Consider the following 17,507-nt stretch of genomic DNA (forward strand, 5'->3'; position numbering starts at 1 on the left):
GAAGTTTGTTTGTTTTTAGAAAGCAGAGTGTAACTTCCTGTTAAGGATGGATCATTAACTCACATATTTTCTCCTTTAATTTAGTAAAAAAAATAAATAAATAAAAATTCCTTAAAATAAAAAAACAAAACAACTGAATAAATGTGGAAAAAACAATGACTTGATTTTTTGTCCTTTAAACCTTTAAGTGAAATTCTGTGTGAAGTGGTGTTTGTAATTAACACACAAGAGACAGGATCCGGTTTAAAAACTCTCTCAGTAACTCTATTTCTGTATTAATGTACAACCGTTGAAAATTACAGCTTTTTTTTTTGGTATTTTCTTTTTTTTTTTTCAATTTTTTTTTAAAACGATCTATCTATGAAGAGCCATTTTGCAGAAGAAAAGTGAACAATGTCAGCACGGAAAGGAAAAAGAGAAAACAAGGGCAAAATAAAGTATAGGGGGATGATAGAAAAGAAAGAGCATGAGATGGGACAAGGAGAGAAATTAACAGTTCATTTGCTGCAGCGGAGTGTTTGAGCGTGAGTGTGTGGGCGTGTGCATGCCATGTCAGTGGGAGGTGCTGTAGTGTGTGTAAATGGCAGAGATTACACTCGCAGCTTCATAACAACTTCATGATCTGATCAGCGGAGGTGCTAATGCTAGATTTGCAATAGAAAGGGATCACGCCGGCTTGGATCTAGATTAGCTGAGCACAACTGAGCGACAGCATCAGAATCTGGAGACCAGAACGGGACTGATTCGGTAGTTTTACTTCGACCATAACAACTCTTTGCTGGCAGCGGTTGCTGGAGCAAAAGACAAAACAGTGGAGGGAAGGTGTGTTTACTATAAAACACTAGTGACTGAATCTAAAGAAGTGAATGTTCAAACAAGTGTTTGTTAAAGAAATGAAACCTTCCCTCCAGCATGATGCAGGTTCTTGCATCATATGAGAGGGCTGTGGCACCCATCATTGAATATATCACTCTCCAACAGCGAGAAGCTGATGCACTACAAACCCCAACAACAGAACTTCAACACTCAGTGTTTTCTTCCCCCATAAAAATATCTGGAGAGGAAACTAAATTTCAGCTTTGCATGTGCAACTACCATCAAGTGAAATCTAGCTATTATGGTCGCTGTAACATCATCCATCTGCACCTTCTGCTTAAAGAAAAAAATAAATAAAAGAAACAAAATCCTCTGCCCAGCTTTTCCTCATCTCTATTAGAACACAAGCTTCTCCATTCATGGCAGTCTGACTAGAGATTATGCCACAAAAGGTCACGAGCAATTTTTTGCAAAAAGCAGCTCTGCTCTCTTTTCATAAGACTTCACTCTGCTTTCAGGCGCTGGTGCCAGTGTCTCGATGTTTACTGACAAATAAAAAGCAAAGCAGCTGACAGAAGCCCTCTGAGCTTTGACCTACACGATCAGATCTGAAATGCTGAAACCAGTGTAACCACAGTAAATGTGATGCTTTGAGGCAAAAACCTGTAAACGGGGCGGGGATGATGAAGAGGAGCGGCTGATACAATCGTGCCACTCTGTGGCCCTGCAGCCTTTTGGGAGTGAGGGGTGGGAAAGACGGAAGCAAACAAGTGAGTGCAGTGAAGCAAAAGGAGGGGGTAAAGTATGACTGCACTGAGGCGTGGTCATGGAAAGAAGTAAAGGTTAGGAGGCGGGGAAGGAAGAAAGTAAAGAGGGAGATGCTGGTGCTTTGCAGTCGCGATGGAGCTTCAGGTGTCGTGGAAATCCTTCAGCAGCGTGCGTCGCCTCTGCTCAGCAATGTGCATCTGATTTTCCAGATCCTGCAAAAAAAAAAAAGAAAAGAAAAAAAAAAGAAATCACTCACTATTATTTAAAAAACAATAACAAAAAACCACCAAACCAATTTATTGATGCCACACTTTTCTGTCAATAAAATAATATGAAACACCTTCTAATGGATCTCAGCAGGATCACTTACTCCCTTATGTCTGAGAGCCATTGTTTATCAAATTAATGAGCCATGGCCTTGCCTAAAACAAAAAAAGTCACCTATTTTACTTGGAAATCAACTCAACAACAAATAAATACTCCACCATGCTTCATGTGCTGTCATTACTTGGATGTAATGAAACCAGCAACAGATTCCCATGGCTGTCATCCTCCTGTAGTCTTCTCCTCTTACAGACCTAATGCATTTCCCCTCCCTCCCATTGTTTAGTACACTCTCTCACCCCTCTGTCACTGGCGCTGAGCTCCCCCTCGCCTCCTCTCTCGTAGCTGTCGGCTCGCTCGACCTTCCACGACAAGTTTTCTATCTCTGCTTCCAGCTGGGCCTGCTGGTACTCAAACTACAGAGGACACATGGAGGAACACAAACATCAGGTCAAAAGAATCACTTCCCCTCACCCAAAGAGAAATCTAACTGAAGTCACAATTACATTTACTGAACAGATACAAAGTCAGTGGTAGGACAGTAAAAGGTAAAAGGAAGACACTGAAATCACAGCTGATATTATATCATTTATTGAAGCTTGTTTCTCACCAGTTTCTTGCGCGGGCCCGACTCCATGTAATAGGCGTAAGGGTAGGTATACTGCAGTGTGTAGCGACACTAGGAACAAGACAACATGCAATCACAACACTGCACAGGCTTACTTGCGTTATTTTACTTTGCACACAAAAACTCAAATTTACACAAACTTAAACTTTATCACCATCTGTATATACTCAACCCAAGCAGCAGATATGTTGCATGTGAGGCATTTTCATAGACATGTTACAAAGCAGATTTTCACTTTGAAATCCGTTAAAAGCAGAAAGGAACCAGTTGATCAGTGCAGTGTTAAAAGTGTATTCAAATGCATCAAATAAGCACTAAATGAGACGCACATTTACACTGATATGCTGGGAGACCACATGCTCAGTGTGTTTCTGAATTCTAGTTAATCAAAGATGTTGAGTTATTTGCAGCTCAAACTTGATTGTAACTACGATTCAGCCCAAAGGAAATGAATAAATAGATCATGGTTGATATTATTATTATTATTATTATTATTATTATTATTATTATTATTATTATTATTTTCCCTCTATGTGCATCTGCTTCCCCATTTCTGCATTTCCACCTCTGTAACTCACTACCCATGCATACATGCAGCCACAGTACCTTTGCCAGTAGCTTTGCAGCGTTATGCAGGTACTGCCAGTCGATCCAGGTTCCCAGATTGTTCATTACCCTCTCCTGGATCTTCTCCTGAATCCTCTGGTATGTCTGAGCTTCCAACTGCAGAGATTTGTTGTGATTCTCCCACTGGTGGAAAAAAAAAATTTAATATTAGTTTGTTTCTAGCAGTACGGCACTTTAGATGGGGTGCAGAATCTTTTAATTTCCAATGTCCCACAAAGCTTTTATACAATGTTAACCTCCCTCTTGTCTAAAAATGTAGGTTTGTTGACAATTTAAGAAGCCATAATTCTTTGAATCCCAGTAAAGCTTCAGAGAAAATGAAATTTAAAAAAAAAAATTGACAAACAAAATAGCAAAAAAAGGTTTGTACCAGAGTGTTTGGAAATAGGACATAAAAAGTCAGGTTTGTTTAACCTGGAGCCTTTCTATTGAAAAACAGCTTACCCTCTCAAAGTAGAAGAGATATTTCTTGAGGGCCTCTCTGGCCTGAGCCTGCTGGCTCTGGTTGACTATATCAGGATTTTCTTTGTAGCGACTGCACTCGTAGTATTCACTGCCATGAGTCTTCCAGTCTCCAAGACACATCCAGCAGAAGTCTTTCACAGGAGGAAAAACAAAACAGATTTATGGACGCTCCACAGCACATGTTGACTTCACAGTACACACAAGTAAACCAAAAAAGAGAGAGAGTGAGAGAGAAAAAAAAAAAAGCCATAATTATAACTTCAGTTCTTATTTCTAGTAGTCTAAAGAGGATGATGTGATAGAGTGGTGGATAATATATTGTTATGTCAATGAATGGCACAGAGATTGAATTAACCACATTTTTGTGTAACTGATAATTGGAGCAGCTCAGAAGAAGCCGTGTCTGCTAGTCCGCCAAACCGCAGCTTCTAACGTTTTGTTTTCAAGAACATAGTAGCAAGCCGTGACTGGGAATTTCTTGGAAATGCAATCATTATCCCAGATGGATGCAAATTGCTCCACAGAATCCTTCTCTGAATCATAGAAGAGGTGTGACATTTTGAGACAGCCAACTCACCGTGTTTGCACTTGGAGCATTGCTGAAACAAAGAAAGAAAAAAAAAGGAGGAAGTCAAATTAGTGAACCAGAAACCTGAAAACACAATTTAAGATTCACTAGGACCATGAATCAAAGCCATTCGGCAGATCACACAAGACTAATGAACACAATGCTGTCACACATACAGCTTAGAGACTTTAATAAATGAAAAGCAAACACAAATAAGTAACATCTTTCTGGAATGATTCACTCAAGTGGCAAATGATTAGAGTTGAGGACAGCAGCTCTCAGAATGTGAATGTATTTTTAGTGTTTCCTGTGTTCTGGGAAAGTGTGAATTTCAGCTCTGACTCACCATGTGATTGCACCCTCCATTCTTCTCAATGCAGATATTGCACTTAGGACACTAGAAGACAAACACAGCGCTCTTAACTTCCTACTTTGAGCTAAAAATCTGCAGTGTTTATACAAATTATATTTTCAAACTGTGCAAGATTTGTGACCAACGGAGTTCAAAACAAAAGTAGGTGTGCAGGCGCACAAGTGTGTGCAAGCAACAGCAGTTACAGTACATGCGCATATCAGTGTGTTTACATGCAGATGTTCTTACATCTTTAGTGTGGGCGCTGATGTAGTTTGCAGTCTCTGAGTCGTCTGCACATTTGGTCAGCCATTTCCTAATTGTTGCACAGTCTGTGGGTGCATGATACATCTGACGGCATTTGAAACTGAGGAAAAGATAACAAACACAGACAGTGATAAGCTTCACTGATTACAGTGACACAAAGAACAGACCAATGTTGAAACTGAGTAAAGTTCTCAGGAAAAAAATATGAACCAATTACAGTAGTGACAACAATATTCCACCATATGAAGTCTGAACAAGTAACAGATTCTGCAAATAATTCACCCCATAGCTTCTGGATTCATAAAATAAAGATTCTAATAATAATTTTTTTTTTAAATTCACATAAGGGGAAAAACTTAAGAGGATAATTTTTAGTTAAACATCTGTATGTGAAACAATGATCCAATTTACTAATTCATGAAACACGATGTTAGCTCTTTGCATATCTGTAAATGTGCAGGTTTTTAATGTTGTGAGCCAAGATAAAAACATATTAAAAAAAAAAGGTACAAAGCTGGTGAAATCTGTGAGAAAATAGTAGTAATCTGTCTTATTTTTATTTTTAGCAGCATGTTATTCCACTAACTTAGCAGGATTTATAACCAGCGCCAAAAAACAAAACAATAAAACCCCACAAAACAAACGAACAACAGTATGGTAATGAGACTTTTAATTAGACAGCAAAACAAATGAATAATCTACTTTGTGTGAAATTGTTACACCAAGTAGTAACAATTGTTTCAATGTGTCACTTACCAGAAGACTTCACTGCAGCGGCTACACTGCACTCTACGTGCCCGTGGCTCCTGCACTTTGATGACCATGGGACAGTCTGCACCTGGACACAGCTGCAATTGGAAGTGACTCTGCAGAATGCACAGAAGACACAATTAACACACATATATCATTTGAATTCACCTCCAATGTAGGCACAAGTATCTGACATAAGACAACCTTGGTAATTAATTTCAACTGATGATGTATTTCTTTGTCATTTGAGGGAATGATTGCTGGAAATGACTGTCTGATTGAGATATCAGAATTGGCATTAACAAAGATACCTAGCGGGTGAGACAGACATATATACAGAAAAGAAGTCAGATTTCACGCTGTGTGTGGAACATTCACTGATTCAAAGCAAACACAAATAGGCCAACTCAGTTCTCACTGCCTCTCCAGATGCTTCTCATTCACTATACATGCAGACTTTGACGCAGTATCTGAGCAAACACAGAGACTGTCACAGACCTCGACATAGTCTCTGAAGAGGTAGCGTCTGTATTTGTCCTTGAGCTCCTCTCCTGGCAGCAGTGGCAGGACAAAGTCTTCTGGCATCTGCAGGGAACAGTCCTGAGCCATACACGAGATACCTGAACACACGTGCACATTTATTACAGTTCCGAATCGCCGACAGTGAGACAAATAAGATGTAGACCGTGACTACAGAGACCTCTGTGTGCTTAATAGTACAAATATACAAATAAACCCACCCTTTAAATTTAATGACACGCATGCAAAAGTTTCACTGCAGCCATGTTTGGCCTTAGCAGGCTGGTTTCTTGTGTTACACTGACCTACAACTAGACTGGGGTCATCTGTCACCACAGGCCCTTCCTTAGTGCAGCTGATATAGAGACACTTATCAGACTGAGGAGGACTAGCTTACATGGATTGACTTTATCAGAGAGACTGTTAAAGGCAGTACAGGGACGTGCACACAAACATCCTCACACATCTCACTGCTAAGGCATTTGCACTCCCACACACATGCAGCTACAGGGAGCCTGGTAAACTATGCACTTTATCACACATAAAATGTACAAGAGCTGAACCCAAATATTGGACTATTCTGATCATTTGGATCTCAGCTTAGGTGTCTGACCTCTCTCTCAGTCACAGGAGCAATCGTCAGGCTTCAGTTCATCTAGTTGTTGCTAACATAAGTTTGTAACTAGATTTACCAACTTTTTGTCAGAGTGTGAGGTGTTCCTCTGCTCCAGCGGCTACACTGGTTTCTCTTTTTCCTCTACTGAGTGAGTAACAGTGATGAGCAGCAGTAACCACTCATGGAAAGGAAAGGTATCTGGCACAGGTCTACAGTATAATGCTCAAAAAACTTAGAAACGATCAATGTACACACCCACACACCCATCTGCCATCCTGCTGACACAAGCACACTCTTTCACAGACACACACTGATAAATGAGGCTTCTGCAGAAGCATGTCTGCCTGTTTAACTCCACACCAGATGGAAATCATCAAAAGGTCACATTACACCACCTTTATCTTCCAAGTCCAAAGACATTCTTTAATTTTCCACACATGCAGAAGCACAAATAAATATGGACATCCGTGCAGTGTTTTCTGTTAGTAAACATGGTATCGCTGGGTGGCTGATGTAGCGCAAATTAAACACCACTCTGCAAACTACACTGGTTTGGCAGAAAAGCAAAGCAGATCAGAGCCTGAAACTGTGATGAAACCCTTAGTGGACAAATACACATACCAGTACATAAATATACAAAGTGCAGACATACAGATTCTTGAACAGACGTTTGGGAGCTCTGATCAAACAAACTGTGACTCACTCCCACTCTAATAAATGCTCTGATGACTACAGAGATGCTTACAAACATGCTTGCTGTGTACTCACCCACTCCCGTGCCATCTTTGACCAGTACGGTGCAGTGCTGCTCCCAGCATGCTTTACAGAAGGAGTGCTGGCAGGGCAGTGCCAGCAGAGAGTCTCTCCGTACGACCTGTAGACACACACCACACTGGAGGGACTGAGGGGCCTGAAAGAGAAATCGAGAACAATCAGCCTGATAAACTGGAGAGCTTGTTGGTAAGATCAATGTACACAAAGCACACTTTTAAAGTTTCTGACGAGAGCAGTCAAAAGTCAGATTTATTAATATAGTGCATTTAAAACAACAAATTTGACCAGAGTTAAAATTATATAGCCAAGAGAATCTACACTAAAATCCAGAAAAACTGAACACCATACACATTAAAAGACAATAAAGGAAATAAAAATATGATAAAATTCTTAGCTCAATGGTAAGAAGAATTTTTTTTTTTTTTTTAAATAAAGATTTGACAAAGACAAATTTCAAATATTAATATAAAGCCAGAGTACTCTGATCAGCTGTGTTAGTACAAGTGGATTATCTGGTGCATTACAATCACAGTTACTTTGATGCAGATATGAGTACAGATTTGAATTGGTGACAACAAATGATTGTACCCCACTCACAGTGACTGATTTGCACGTGCTGCTGGGCTGGACCAGAGCGTCTGACAAAAGCAGAGACGAGTTGGACTTATATCTGTGGAAAACGTGGATAGAAGCAGAGGTCAAATGAGGAAGTCAACAGCACAAACAAGCACATTAAAGTTGATCAACAAAGAAGTGGATGTTAAATGCCTGAAGACATATCAAGTCGAATGTGTTACTAAGTATCAATGAGTACTAAAAGTAAATGTAATTTAAGCTTATTAACTTTTTTGATACCGTCTGCCATAAGTTGTTAAAAAAAAAAAAAATGACGGGCTTAAAAACAACAACAACAAAAAAAAAAAACATTTAGTCTGTGCAGTTCAAACAACACAAAAATGAGAAAGAAAAGAGTGTCTGAGTGAAGTAAAAATGGGTAAGGGGGGGGGCAGTTGCAGAGTGATATTACATGGGAAGATAATGAGATAAAAACAGTGAAGACGAGGAAGTGCAAGGGCAGAAAATAAATTTGAGAAAGGGATGTGAAGAACAGATTTTGCAAAAGAAATTCTGCAAAGATGAGAAGCAGTGGAGACATACCTGTCCAGTATCTGTGAAACCTGCCAGTGGAAATGCACCAGGATCAGTTTTGCTACTGACGGTACAACCTGTGGGAGAAAGAAGGGACGCAGAGATGTTGAGATGTTGCTTCGATGATGTCCAATTCTAAGAAATAAAAGATTGCTTAAAAGATTGGTGTGTGACTTCCTTTGTTGAAAGAATGCTACTCGAGCTCTGTGTGTAATTCTACAAATGACTCAGATCCAAGTTTGGCTGATGGTCAAAACGCTGCATTATAGTCCTGACCTACAAAGGTTTCCTTCTTAGTAATACCTCTGCTACACAACAAGCGACTTAGTGGCAAAACAAAAAAGTAGACAGTTCGTTCAAAGTAGCGAAGGTAGAGATTTAATGAACTGAGCTTACGATAAAAGAAATGCCATTACAATTTTATAATAAAGAAAAGACACTCCAAGTCTTCTTAAATGTAACGTTGTCTTTGCTCTTGTGTTTTAAACTCTTAATGTAACCCTTAGGACTTATTCCAGCAAACGCACTGAGGCATACTTGTTCATTTCACCTAGTGCCATCAAGAAAAACACATGCCTCAGCTCTGCTAACAGGGGACTGCAGTTGTGCTGTGCAGCTGTCAGATTTGACTCTGTGGAACTGTGAGCAAAGTAACATGTTGATGGAAAACAACCTGTCGACTTAGCAATGTTACCCAAAACAGGTGACCTGAAGGGATAAAGATTTGTTTTTATCTTTTACAGATTATGTAAAAATGAGAAAAAGGATAAAAGCCCAGACCAAAAGTTTCACTTCGTTCTTTATAACATCCCACTGACAAGTATCACAGTTTGTAAATGTTTTCACTTCTTGTTTAGGGAATTTCTGCCTGTTTTTGACTGCAAACACCTTCTGAAAGATTCTTGCACTTTTCTGGTCTCTCCACTGATTTTTGATCTGCAACCCTGCCCCTTTTAGACTTTGAAGTACTTTTACAACAAGAGCAGTTAAAGCCATTGTCTTTTTTTTTTTTTTTTTTTTTTTTTAAACTCATACTAATGTTTGCTTCAAGAATTTATTGAAATACAACTGAAGTATTTCCACTGCTTCTAGCTGCAACACATGCCCAAATCCATCCCTGCACTTAACAGCAGGGGAGATGTTTTCAATTAGTCACCCTTTTTCCTACAATCAAACTGTCACTCATTGTCAAAATGTTTTACTTTACCTTCCATCAGTTCAAAAGACTGGTATTGGTGATTTATTTATTTATTTTTTATGTTCACCTGGAACCTTCTGACAGCAGGTTTTGTGAACTAGACCTTCAAAAAGGTCTTTTGTAGTTAACCTCCTTGGACCTGGTGTCCACATATGTGGACATCAGAATTTCAGGTTCTCTAGACCAAAATACTAAATTTTGCTCTACAAGAGCCTGATATCCACTTACGAGAACATTATACTGCTACTGTTCTATCAAAATTTAAAGCAAATGTCCTCATATGTGAATCTAATTTTTCTCAGAAACAAAAAATCATGTATAAAAAAAAATAAATAAATAAAATTCTGATAAGTCTTTGTTTTTACATTCATCAGGTCCCAATCAGCCCAAATAGCAAAGAGAAATTAAAAATGCATGCCATGAAAGAGTTCGGGTCTTAGGAGGTTAAAGGAGATTTGACTTGACTATATAGTGATGCTATACATGGAGTTTGAGACTTCAACCATTCCTGAAAACTACATCTTAATGAAATTAGGAGCAGAGTAAATGGCCGCTAAAAAATGCTGTGCCATCTATTTTCACACATGAACATGTGAAACATTGTTCTAAGGTGTGTTTTCCCACGGGTAACACATACCACAAGCTAGTCTGTATCAGCTGAATTCTAACTACTGGAAACACTGCCTTTTTTTTTTTTTTTTTTTTTTAAAGCCAAGGGGGCTGCATGAGTAAAGCATGCATGAGGAAGGATGCAAGACTGCATGCCACCGCATGCCTTCCTTGACTCTTCTGCAACATTTCCTGTTTCTCTCTTATCCACCTTTCCAATAGATTCTGCTCCAATTGAAAAATAAATAAATAATAATTTGCTTCATTTGATAAATTTACCCAACTGCAATTTTGTTGGTGATCCATGATAACTTTGTACCTGCGATTTACTATGTTTGTTTGTAAACAAGAAAGAATTAGTTTTTTAATATTTTCAATAACATGACATATGAGGGATGACAAATGAAGGTGACTCATACTGAATTACCTAACTTGGGGGGAAAAACAAAAAAACAAAAAACACACTTGCACCCTGCTTCTGCCTTTCAGATTTTTATTTCATATACTAAACAAAAGTTTTTGAGAAGAGTGCAGCTCCACTCACCTTCAGTGCGGCAGCCACAGTGTTAACCTCCTCCATCAGCACCCGCTGGCTCTCTTTGTAGGTCAGACAGGTGAACTGGTACTCCTCTGGATCGAAGGAGTCAGCGCCTTGTTGCTCCACGTCACTGGCCACTCCGTCGTAGTATCCTGCAATATCACCCGGATCCTCCTCTTCTCCTCCATCATCCTCATCCTCCTCTTCTGAGTTCACCCCGAAGTCTTCCTCGTTGCTATCCGACGCCTGGCTATTCATGTCCACAGACATCCAGTCGACTGATTTGATAACCCGGACAGGTAGACTACCCGCCTACCTGTCGGATCCTACTCGTCCAATGAGCTGAAATGGCTTGACTGATGCGCCACCTCCTCGTTTCTCCCCGCCCTCTTTCCACTTTCTCGTGCCAGTTCACTCTACGAGACACTGTGCCTTCCCGTCTGCCTGAAGCGCATACACAGCGCGCTCAGCAGCAGCGGAAGAAGCAAAAGAAGTCACACTCCCCGTCACTCATTTGGAAAGTTTGTTTGGATAATCTGAGGAGAAAAAAGACTGGAGAAAAGGGGAATGGGGAAAAAGAAAGTTGAATAAGGAAAATGGACACAAAGACAGAGTTAGAAAAAAAGTGGATAACATTTCCTGTTGATCATTTGTTTTTTGGAATTATAGACAATTTAATTTTTTTAAGAATGAGCAATTCTAGTTTATTAATCCAAAACAAGCTGTTTGTCCACATCTGCCCTCTCCTTTCAAGTTTCATTTACAAACATCATTTGTGTACATGAAAGACAATAAATACATAAGTAAATCTAGAGACGATGCCTGCATTATCACATGGTAAAATACACTGACACCACATGCGCACTAAGCCACTCAATGTTGACTTTCTTATTTTGGGGAGAGTCTCTAATGCCATTTTCTCCGTTTCAACAAAGTAAACACGTACAATGAAGTGAGCACATAAATAATCTATAGTACTGTGCAAAAGCTTTCAGCCACCCATCATTTCTTTATTTTTTCATTCCAAGGAGCTGGACTTTCTTGTAATTTTTTTAAAGTGCTCTCGAGCAAGAGTTCTCCAGGTTTTCTGAAGATCTTTCAAAATATGTTTTGTAGGTTTTTTTAGGCTGCTTTTTCACTTATTTTCAACCCAGTTCTCGTGCTTGACTATTTCCAGAAGATTTTTCTGTTTGTTTGTTTGTTTGTTAAGCTTCTTAACACTGACCTACAAATCATTCAAGCATTAAAGAAAGCGCCTAACTCAGGATATGAACCAGTGTTGTGTCTATACATAACAGACAACTTGGCAAAAACTAATTGTAAATTGTACCTGCACGCACTTTGATACTGTCACAAAAACGCATAATTTGTTTCCTCTTATGAAAAATGCCAAAGATAACACAGTTTGTCAGGGATATAAATAATATTTTTTCCCAACTAGGTGATTCCCAAAATGCTATAACCCAAAAACTTGCCATAGATTGGCAAAAACATGAGGAAATTAAACAATTCGAGGACCAAAGAAGAAGTGGCAGGCCTAAAAAACTATTAATGGCAGATGAAAAGTATCTGATACACAGTGGAACACTGTCAGTCATGGACTGGCCTCCCCAGAGCCCGGACCTCAACATTACTGAAACAGAGGGATCATCTTGACAAGAGAAATAAATGAAAGGCATCCAAGATCCAAAGAAGAGCTTTGAATTTCTTCAAGGAGCCTGGAGAACTATTCCTGAAGACAACTTTAAGAAATTACAAGAAAGCATGGCTAAGAGAGTTCAGACTGTGTTGACAAATAAATGTGATTTTTGCACACTACTGTAAATCCCTTGTAATTTTTTTATTACTACATAATTCTGTAAACAAATTACATGCTGCAAAGCTAAACTAAACTAAACAAAAAAAAACAACAACAACAAAAAAACAAAATAAAAACAAACATGCATTGACAGATAAAAAAAAAGATAAAAATAAAAACTTTAAAAAAGCCTGAGTAATAAACTCTAGTTGGAAAAAAGGAGGAACCATAAAATAATAGAAATCATATTTGAAGACATAAACGCTTATGATTACAGGCTGCAGATAAGGTTGAATAGGGCTTTCACAGCTGTCAAACATCTACTACCATGATATCTTTTCTAGGAATCTCTGAGTAATACCTTGGAACGTTGGCTCACAAGGTCAAAATGTACTTAAGAGAATGGCAGCAAATACAATGTAATGATCCGTTATCATCCTCAATGTGATAGAAAGCAAATGTCCTATAATCTCTAGAAAATTGTGCTCTGACAAAAAAATAAAAAATAAAACACCGATTAAAATGTTTCCCCAACAAACCAACTGATTTAAAATGATTGTTACTAAATTAAACAAAAGGGAAAAAAAAACAAACACACAATTTAAAAAAATGCCTGTGCCAAAGTTTTATGACAAACTGAAGTAAACTGGAATGAACTGGAATGAACTAATGACCCACATAACAACCTAATCACATGTCTTATTCCTTGGGGAGCGCAGATGGATGAGAATCAGAGATACTGGATCAAATGAATTTGACCACCATTACTTTTGACCATTAACAATACTGACTTTCCTAGAGTGTGGTGAACTGCATCAAGCTGGCAGCAGTCTTTGTGAGATGTGATTAAATATACTTCAACTGGAAGGTAGATTGTGGATTTTAGTATTAATTTGTCCCCGTGATGTGTGGATGAAATGTTGACTTAGTGATTAAAGTCATTCCGAACAGAGGAGCTGGTGGTTCACCCACTGAGGAGAGCCTGAAATGACCTTTTGTGAAAATTTCTCAATAACACACTTAAATGGAGTCGTACCTCAGAACAAGTCAGGCAAAATAATCACTAGTTCTTAAATTTGGTTCATTTACAAGAAAATGTGGTCTAATGAGAAAATTAAATCTTGTTATAGATGACAAGCTAAAAAAAAAAAAAAAAAAAAAAAAGGAAGATTATGTTAAGATGAACAGCTGTGACTGGATTAAATCCATGGTCGCTAACTTCAAGGGTACATCGTTCAGTTACACTTACATGACTCAGCTTCTCACATCTTTCCCAAGGATGAACCTTCCTGATGTTTCTTTTAATGCTGAAATACTTTTACATCATATTATTCTACTGAACATCTGAAAGATCCCATTAAACCCAGACAATCACAAGCCCATAACAGTATAGCCGTGATGTACAACTGATTTCAACATATCAGAAAACCGGGTTGTTGTTTTGTTTTTTACCCAGACTAGCCCGACTGATATCATACAGATATTAGTCAATTTACAAATCTGATTATCTGACATTTATACATACACATATACCTTTTACCTTTCAGAAATCTGAAATGGATTTCATTAGCATCTGTTAAGTGTAGTTATGCGTTTACTCTCTATTCAGCTCTGCTCAACATCATCAGCTGTTTATGTTAGTGTTTCCAAAAATGTGTGTTGCCAACAGTGAAGTTAACAAGTCCCTTCGGGTGATCAAACTATGCAACGATAACACTCATAACACAGGCGAAGGGTGTTTCACCATTCTCTTCTTTACTTTTTACATTTTCATTTATGAGTCATAAATATGCAAGCTTGTTTGCACCACTGGGCCAGGCACAGCTAGGCCATCATTTCAGGTCATATCATAAGTTCAAGTTAAGCATCTCCCAGCTACAAATTTTGAGACAATGCCCCAAAGTTTCATTATCAGTGCTGGAAACAAGCTTCCATATTATAAACACCAATACGCATTGATAACTCCTACCTAATTCTAGCCACTAATATTGGACCTCCAGTATATCGGTTGGGGTCTAACACAGACAGATGCTTTATACAAACTGCATTTACTTTCTAAAACCGACACTGCACAGAACCTGACGTGTTGTTTTGGTTTTTTAAAAAAATATGGGCGAGAAGCCTGCGTTTGTTACTTCTTGAGAAAACGTGTGTCTTCGCCGTGTAATACAAAGTAATCCCCCCACTCTTGAACGGAAAATACACTGAGGATAACTAAAACAGTGACAGCACAAAGGCCCCTCTAGTAGGCTTATTTCGACATGTGATTTGTTCAACAGACACGGGATCAAAGACGACTGCTGGCACCGGTGTTCAAAATGTGACTTTGTAAATATCCACTGGACAGAAAACAAGGTTAGCCGGGAAAGCCTGCCAGTCGGCCCCGGCAGACAGACGAACGCTCGCATTCCGCCCGATCCAGGATAAAAATAGGCAGCAAACTGGGTGACACACATCTTGCTAGGCTAATGTATTACAGCGACTCAGCACAGGTTTGATAACAGGTCTTGTGGGAGGATGAGGGTAGCGGGGAGTCGAGATTAAATCACGCAAATAAGCACCCGGTCGTGCCTGGACTTCAGCGTTTCGGCTCAAAGCGCCTCTGAAGTTAAATCCACACAACAGCTGGCTAACTTACCGTTAGCTGGATTAGCTGGCTAGCGTGCTGGTATTTCTGTTGAGCAGAGGAAGTCACGCAATTGCAAACCCACGACTCGGACGAGTTACGACTGTTGAGCACCTTCATAACACACTTGCAAAAGTTTTCAAGGAACACTTTTAATATGTTCCCCCACTAGAATTGACAACATAAGAGCTAGCCAGGTAGCCACCCCTCCTCCCCATTCTCTTCCGCTGTGCCTCCGCCTCTCATCCACTCTAGTCCGGGGATCGAGATGTAAACAAGGGCCTCTGGAGAAGCTCGGGAGCAAAGAGGCACGTTTACACAACCGCTGCGTGAATTTCCACTGTTTAAAGTCGGTGGGGTTTACCTCTTAGTGCAGAGTCAAGCCAGCCCGCGGTGACAACCAGAGGCGAATTTGGAGTAAGGAAATCCTAAGAGCGATTTACACTCTTTTGCTTGGCTGGTAGGCGGAAGATAGACCGTTACAGGGGTACTTAACAGTGACGTCACGTCCGCGTTTCTCTCGCAGCCTTGCTCTCTCTCTCTCTGCAAGGAAAGATGCAGCACTTCTTGTTTTGTCCGGTAGTATTCAAGCACCAAATGTCTGCTTTGTTTTGTTTTGTTTTCTTCCAAACATACATCTGGTTAAATCCATGTTTTGATCAATATAATTTTCCTCGGATGTTTGACCTTCACTATGCAGAGAGATTGATTTATTGATTTCATGCTGCAAAGAGGATTCATTCTAAATTCAAATTTCTCAGGATACTGTAGCCTATGTCCACTGTATACAGTCTATGGTTTACACACATAGAAAATTCTCTCCCGGCATATTGCTCTTATAACGTGACACCTAAATCCCATCCAGGTTATAAAGATTGCATAAGTAACTGTATAGTCTGAGACTGTGTTTCCTTATGCCCGTTCAGTAATCTAAAAAATAGTTACCTTTAGAAACTTCATGTTTTACAAACGCGTACAAGATAAAAGTTCTCACACAGTGCAACATATTTACCTTCGTAATTGAGCCAGGTTGATAGAAAACTGGCAACTGCTCTTGTTATCAACCGGAGTACTTGTGATATTTCTCAGTATTTATTAACCATTTGTTGCAACTAGAAATTGCCTCTGTTAGCTATAAAGCACAAGCCTGTTTTACATTAATGCACGATCAATAATAATCTAATTAAATATTTTCCCACACGGAGTACTTATTTTTTTATTATTAGTGGTACTTTGGCGATGACACACGGGTTGCTTTTATCTATGTAACTGTAAGAAGGCTTTTACTTGCACCCGAGTACTTTACGATCCGAATACTTCCTCCACTGCTGTTAGCAAATGGGTTTTCAATTGAGTATCGTTGTGTTAAACGTGTTTCGAGTTTTACGCCCTTCTACAACCCCTACTGGCCGTGCAGCGGCAGTGCAGGAGTGTGTCTGTGTGTGTATATATTTTTTGAATGTATGTGCATATGTGTGCTGTTTATCCTGATCCTCGAATGTCACTTTATGAAATTCGATCCTTTCGTGCCAGTAACTCATCATCTTTGGTATCAAATACATCCTGGCATCATAAAGCTGCATTTCTAAATTGCTCCTGCTTTTGTTTCCATTCCTCCTAAAGCTGTAACTGCAGGCAGTCTAATGCAGCTCTTCAGCTAGACTGAAACATTACACTTACAGTTCTTTTGCTATGAAGGTATAGGAGTGATGGCTTGATAAACTATGCATTATCCTCTGCTGTGCTTCTCAGCAGTGCCTGAGAGAAGTCGAGGGCTAAGCCCCAGAGGGAAATGGTCTGGTAATAGGGTGGAATTGCTGAGGAAGAAGATGGATCTTCTAATGGAGCTGATGTTCAGTCAGCTGTTACTGCTGCAACATGACACATTTTACCTCTGCAGTTTACACTGATGTTGTCTTTACTTTTAAGGAATGCCTTGCACTCTACCTAAAAACCTCGTAAACAATCATTACCTTTTCATAAGAAAATGAGAGAAAGGCAAGCCAAAGTCAGGCCATCTTCTGGCAGTCCTTTTGTAGGTAAACACAGGCAGTTCACAGTGATCAAGACTCTGTGCCTAAATACAATTGAACCTTCAAGAACATAATTAATATG

The 17,507-nt window shown here is 39.3% G+C and overlaps 1 protein-coding gene across 3 annotated transcripts; it reads right to left on the reverse strand.

The window, feature by feature from the left end:
• Positions 1–237: 237 nt before the first annotated feature.
• Positions 238–17,466, reverse strand: arih2 (ariadne homolog 2 (Drosophila)). Of its 3 annotated transcripts, none has more exons than XM_003444932.5 (15): positions 17,366–17,466; positions 10,975–11,520; positions 8,633–8,700; positions 8,072–8,144; positions 7,469–7,610; positions 6,064–6,185; positions 5,572–5,681; positions 4,798–4,915; positions 4,543–4,593; positions 4,206–4,227; positions 3,608–3,759; positions 3,143–3,286; positions 2,519–2,587; positions 2,208–2,324; positions 238–1,796 (listed from the first exon to the last, which is right to left on the reverse strand). In XM_003444932.5, the coding sequence occupies exons 2-15, from the start codon at positions 11,236–11,238 to the stop codon at positions 1,725–1,727; spliced, it is 1,524 nt and encodes a 507-aa protein (XP_003444980.1). In that variant the 5' UTR covers positions 11,239–11,520; positions 17,366–17,466; the 3' UTR covers positions 238–1,724. The 3 variants fall into 3 exon arrangements, with proteins under 3 accessions (XP_003444980.1, XP_005478426.1, XP_005478427.1); XM_005478369.4 differs by lacking the exon at positions 17,366–17,466 and adding an exon at positions 15,757–15,914; XM_005478370.4 differs by lacking the exon at positions 17,366–17,466 and adding an exon at positions 15,405–15,679.
• Between the last annotated feature and the right edge of the window lie 41 nt (positions 17,467–17,507).

This window comes from Oreochromis niloticus, linkage group LG20 (genome assembly GCF_001858045.2).
Source record: "Oreochromis niloticus isolate F11D_XX linkage group LG20, O_niloticus_UMD_NMBU, whole genome shotgun sequence".
Classification (NCBI taxonomy): Eukaryota; Metazoa; Chordata; class Actinopteri; order Cichliformes; family Cichlidae; genus Oreochromis; species Oreochromis niloticus.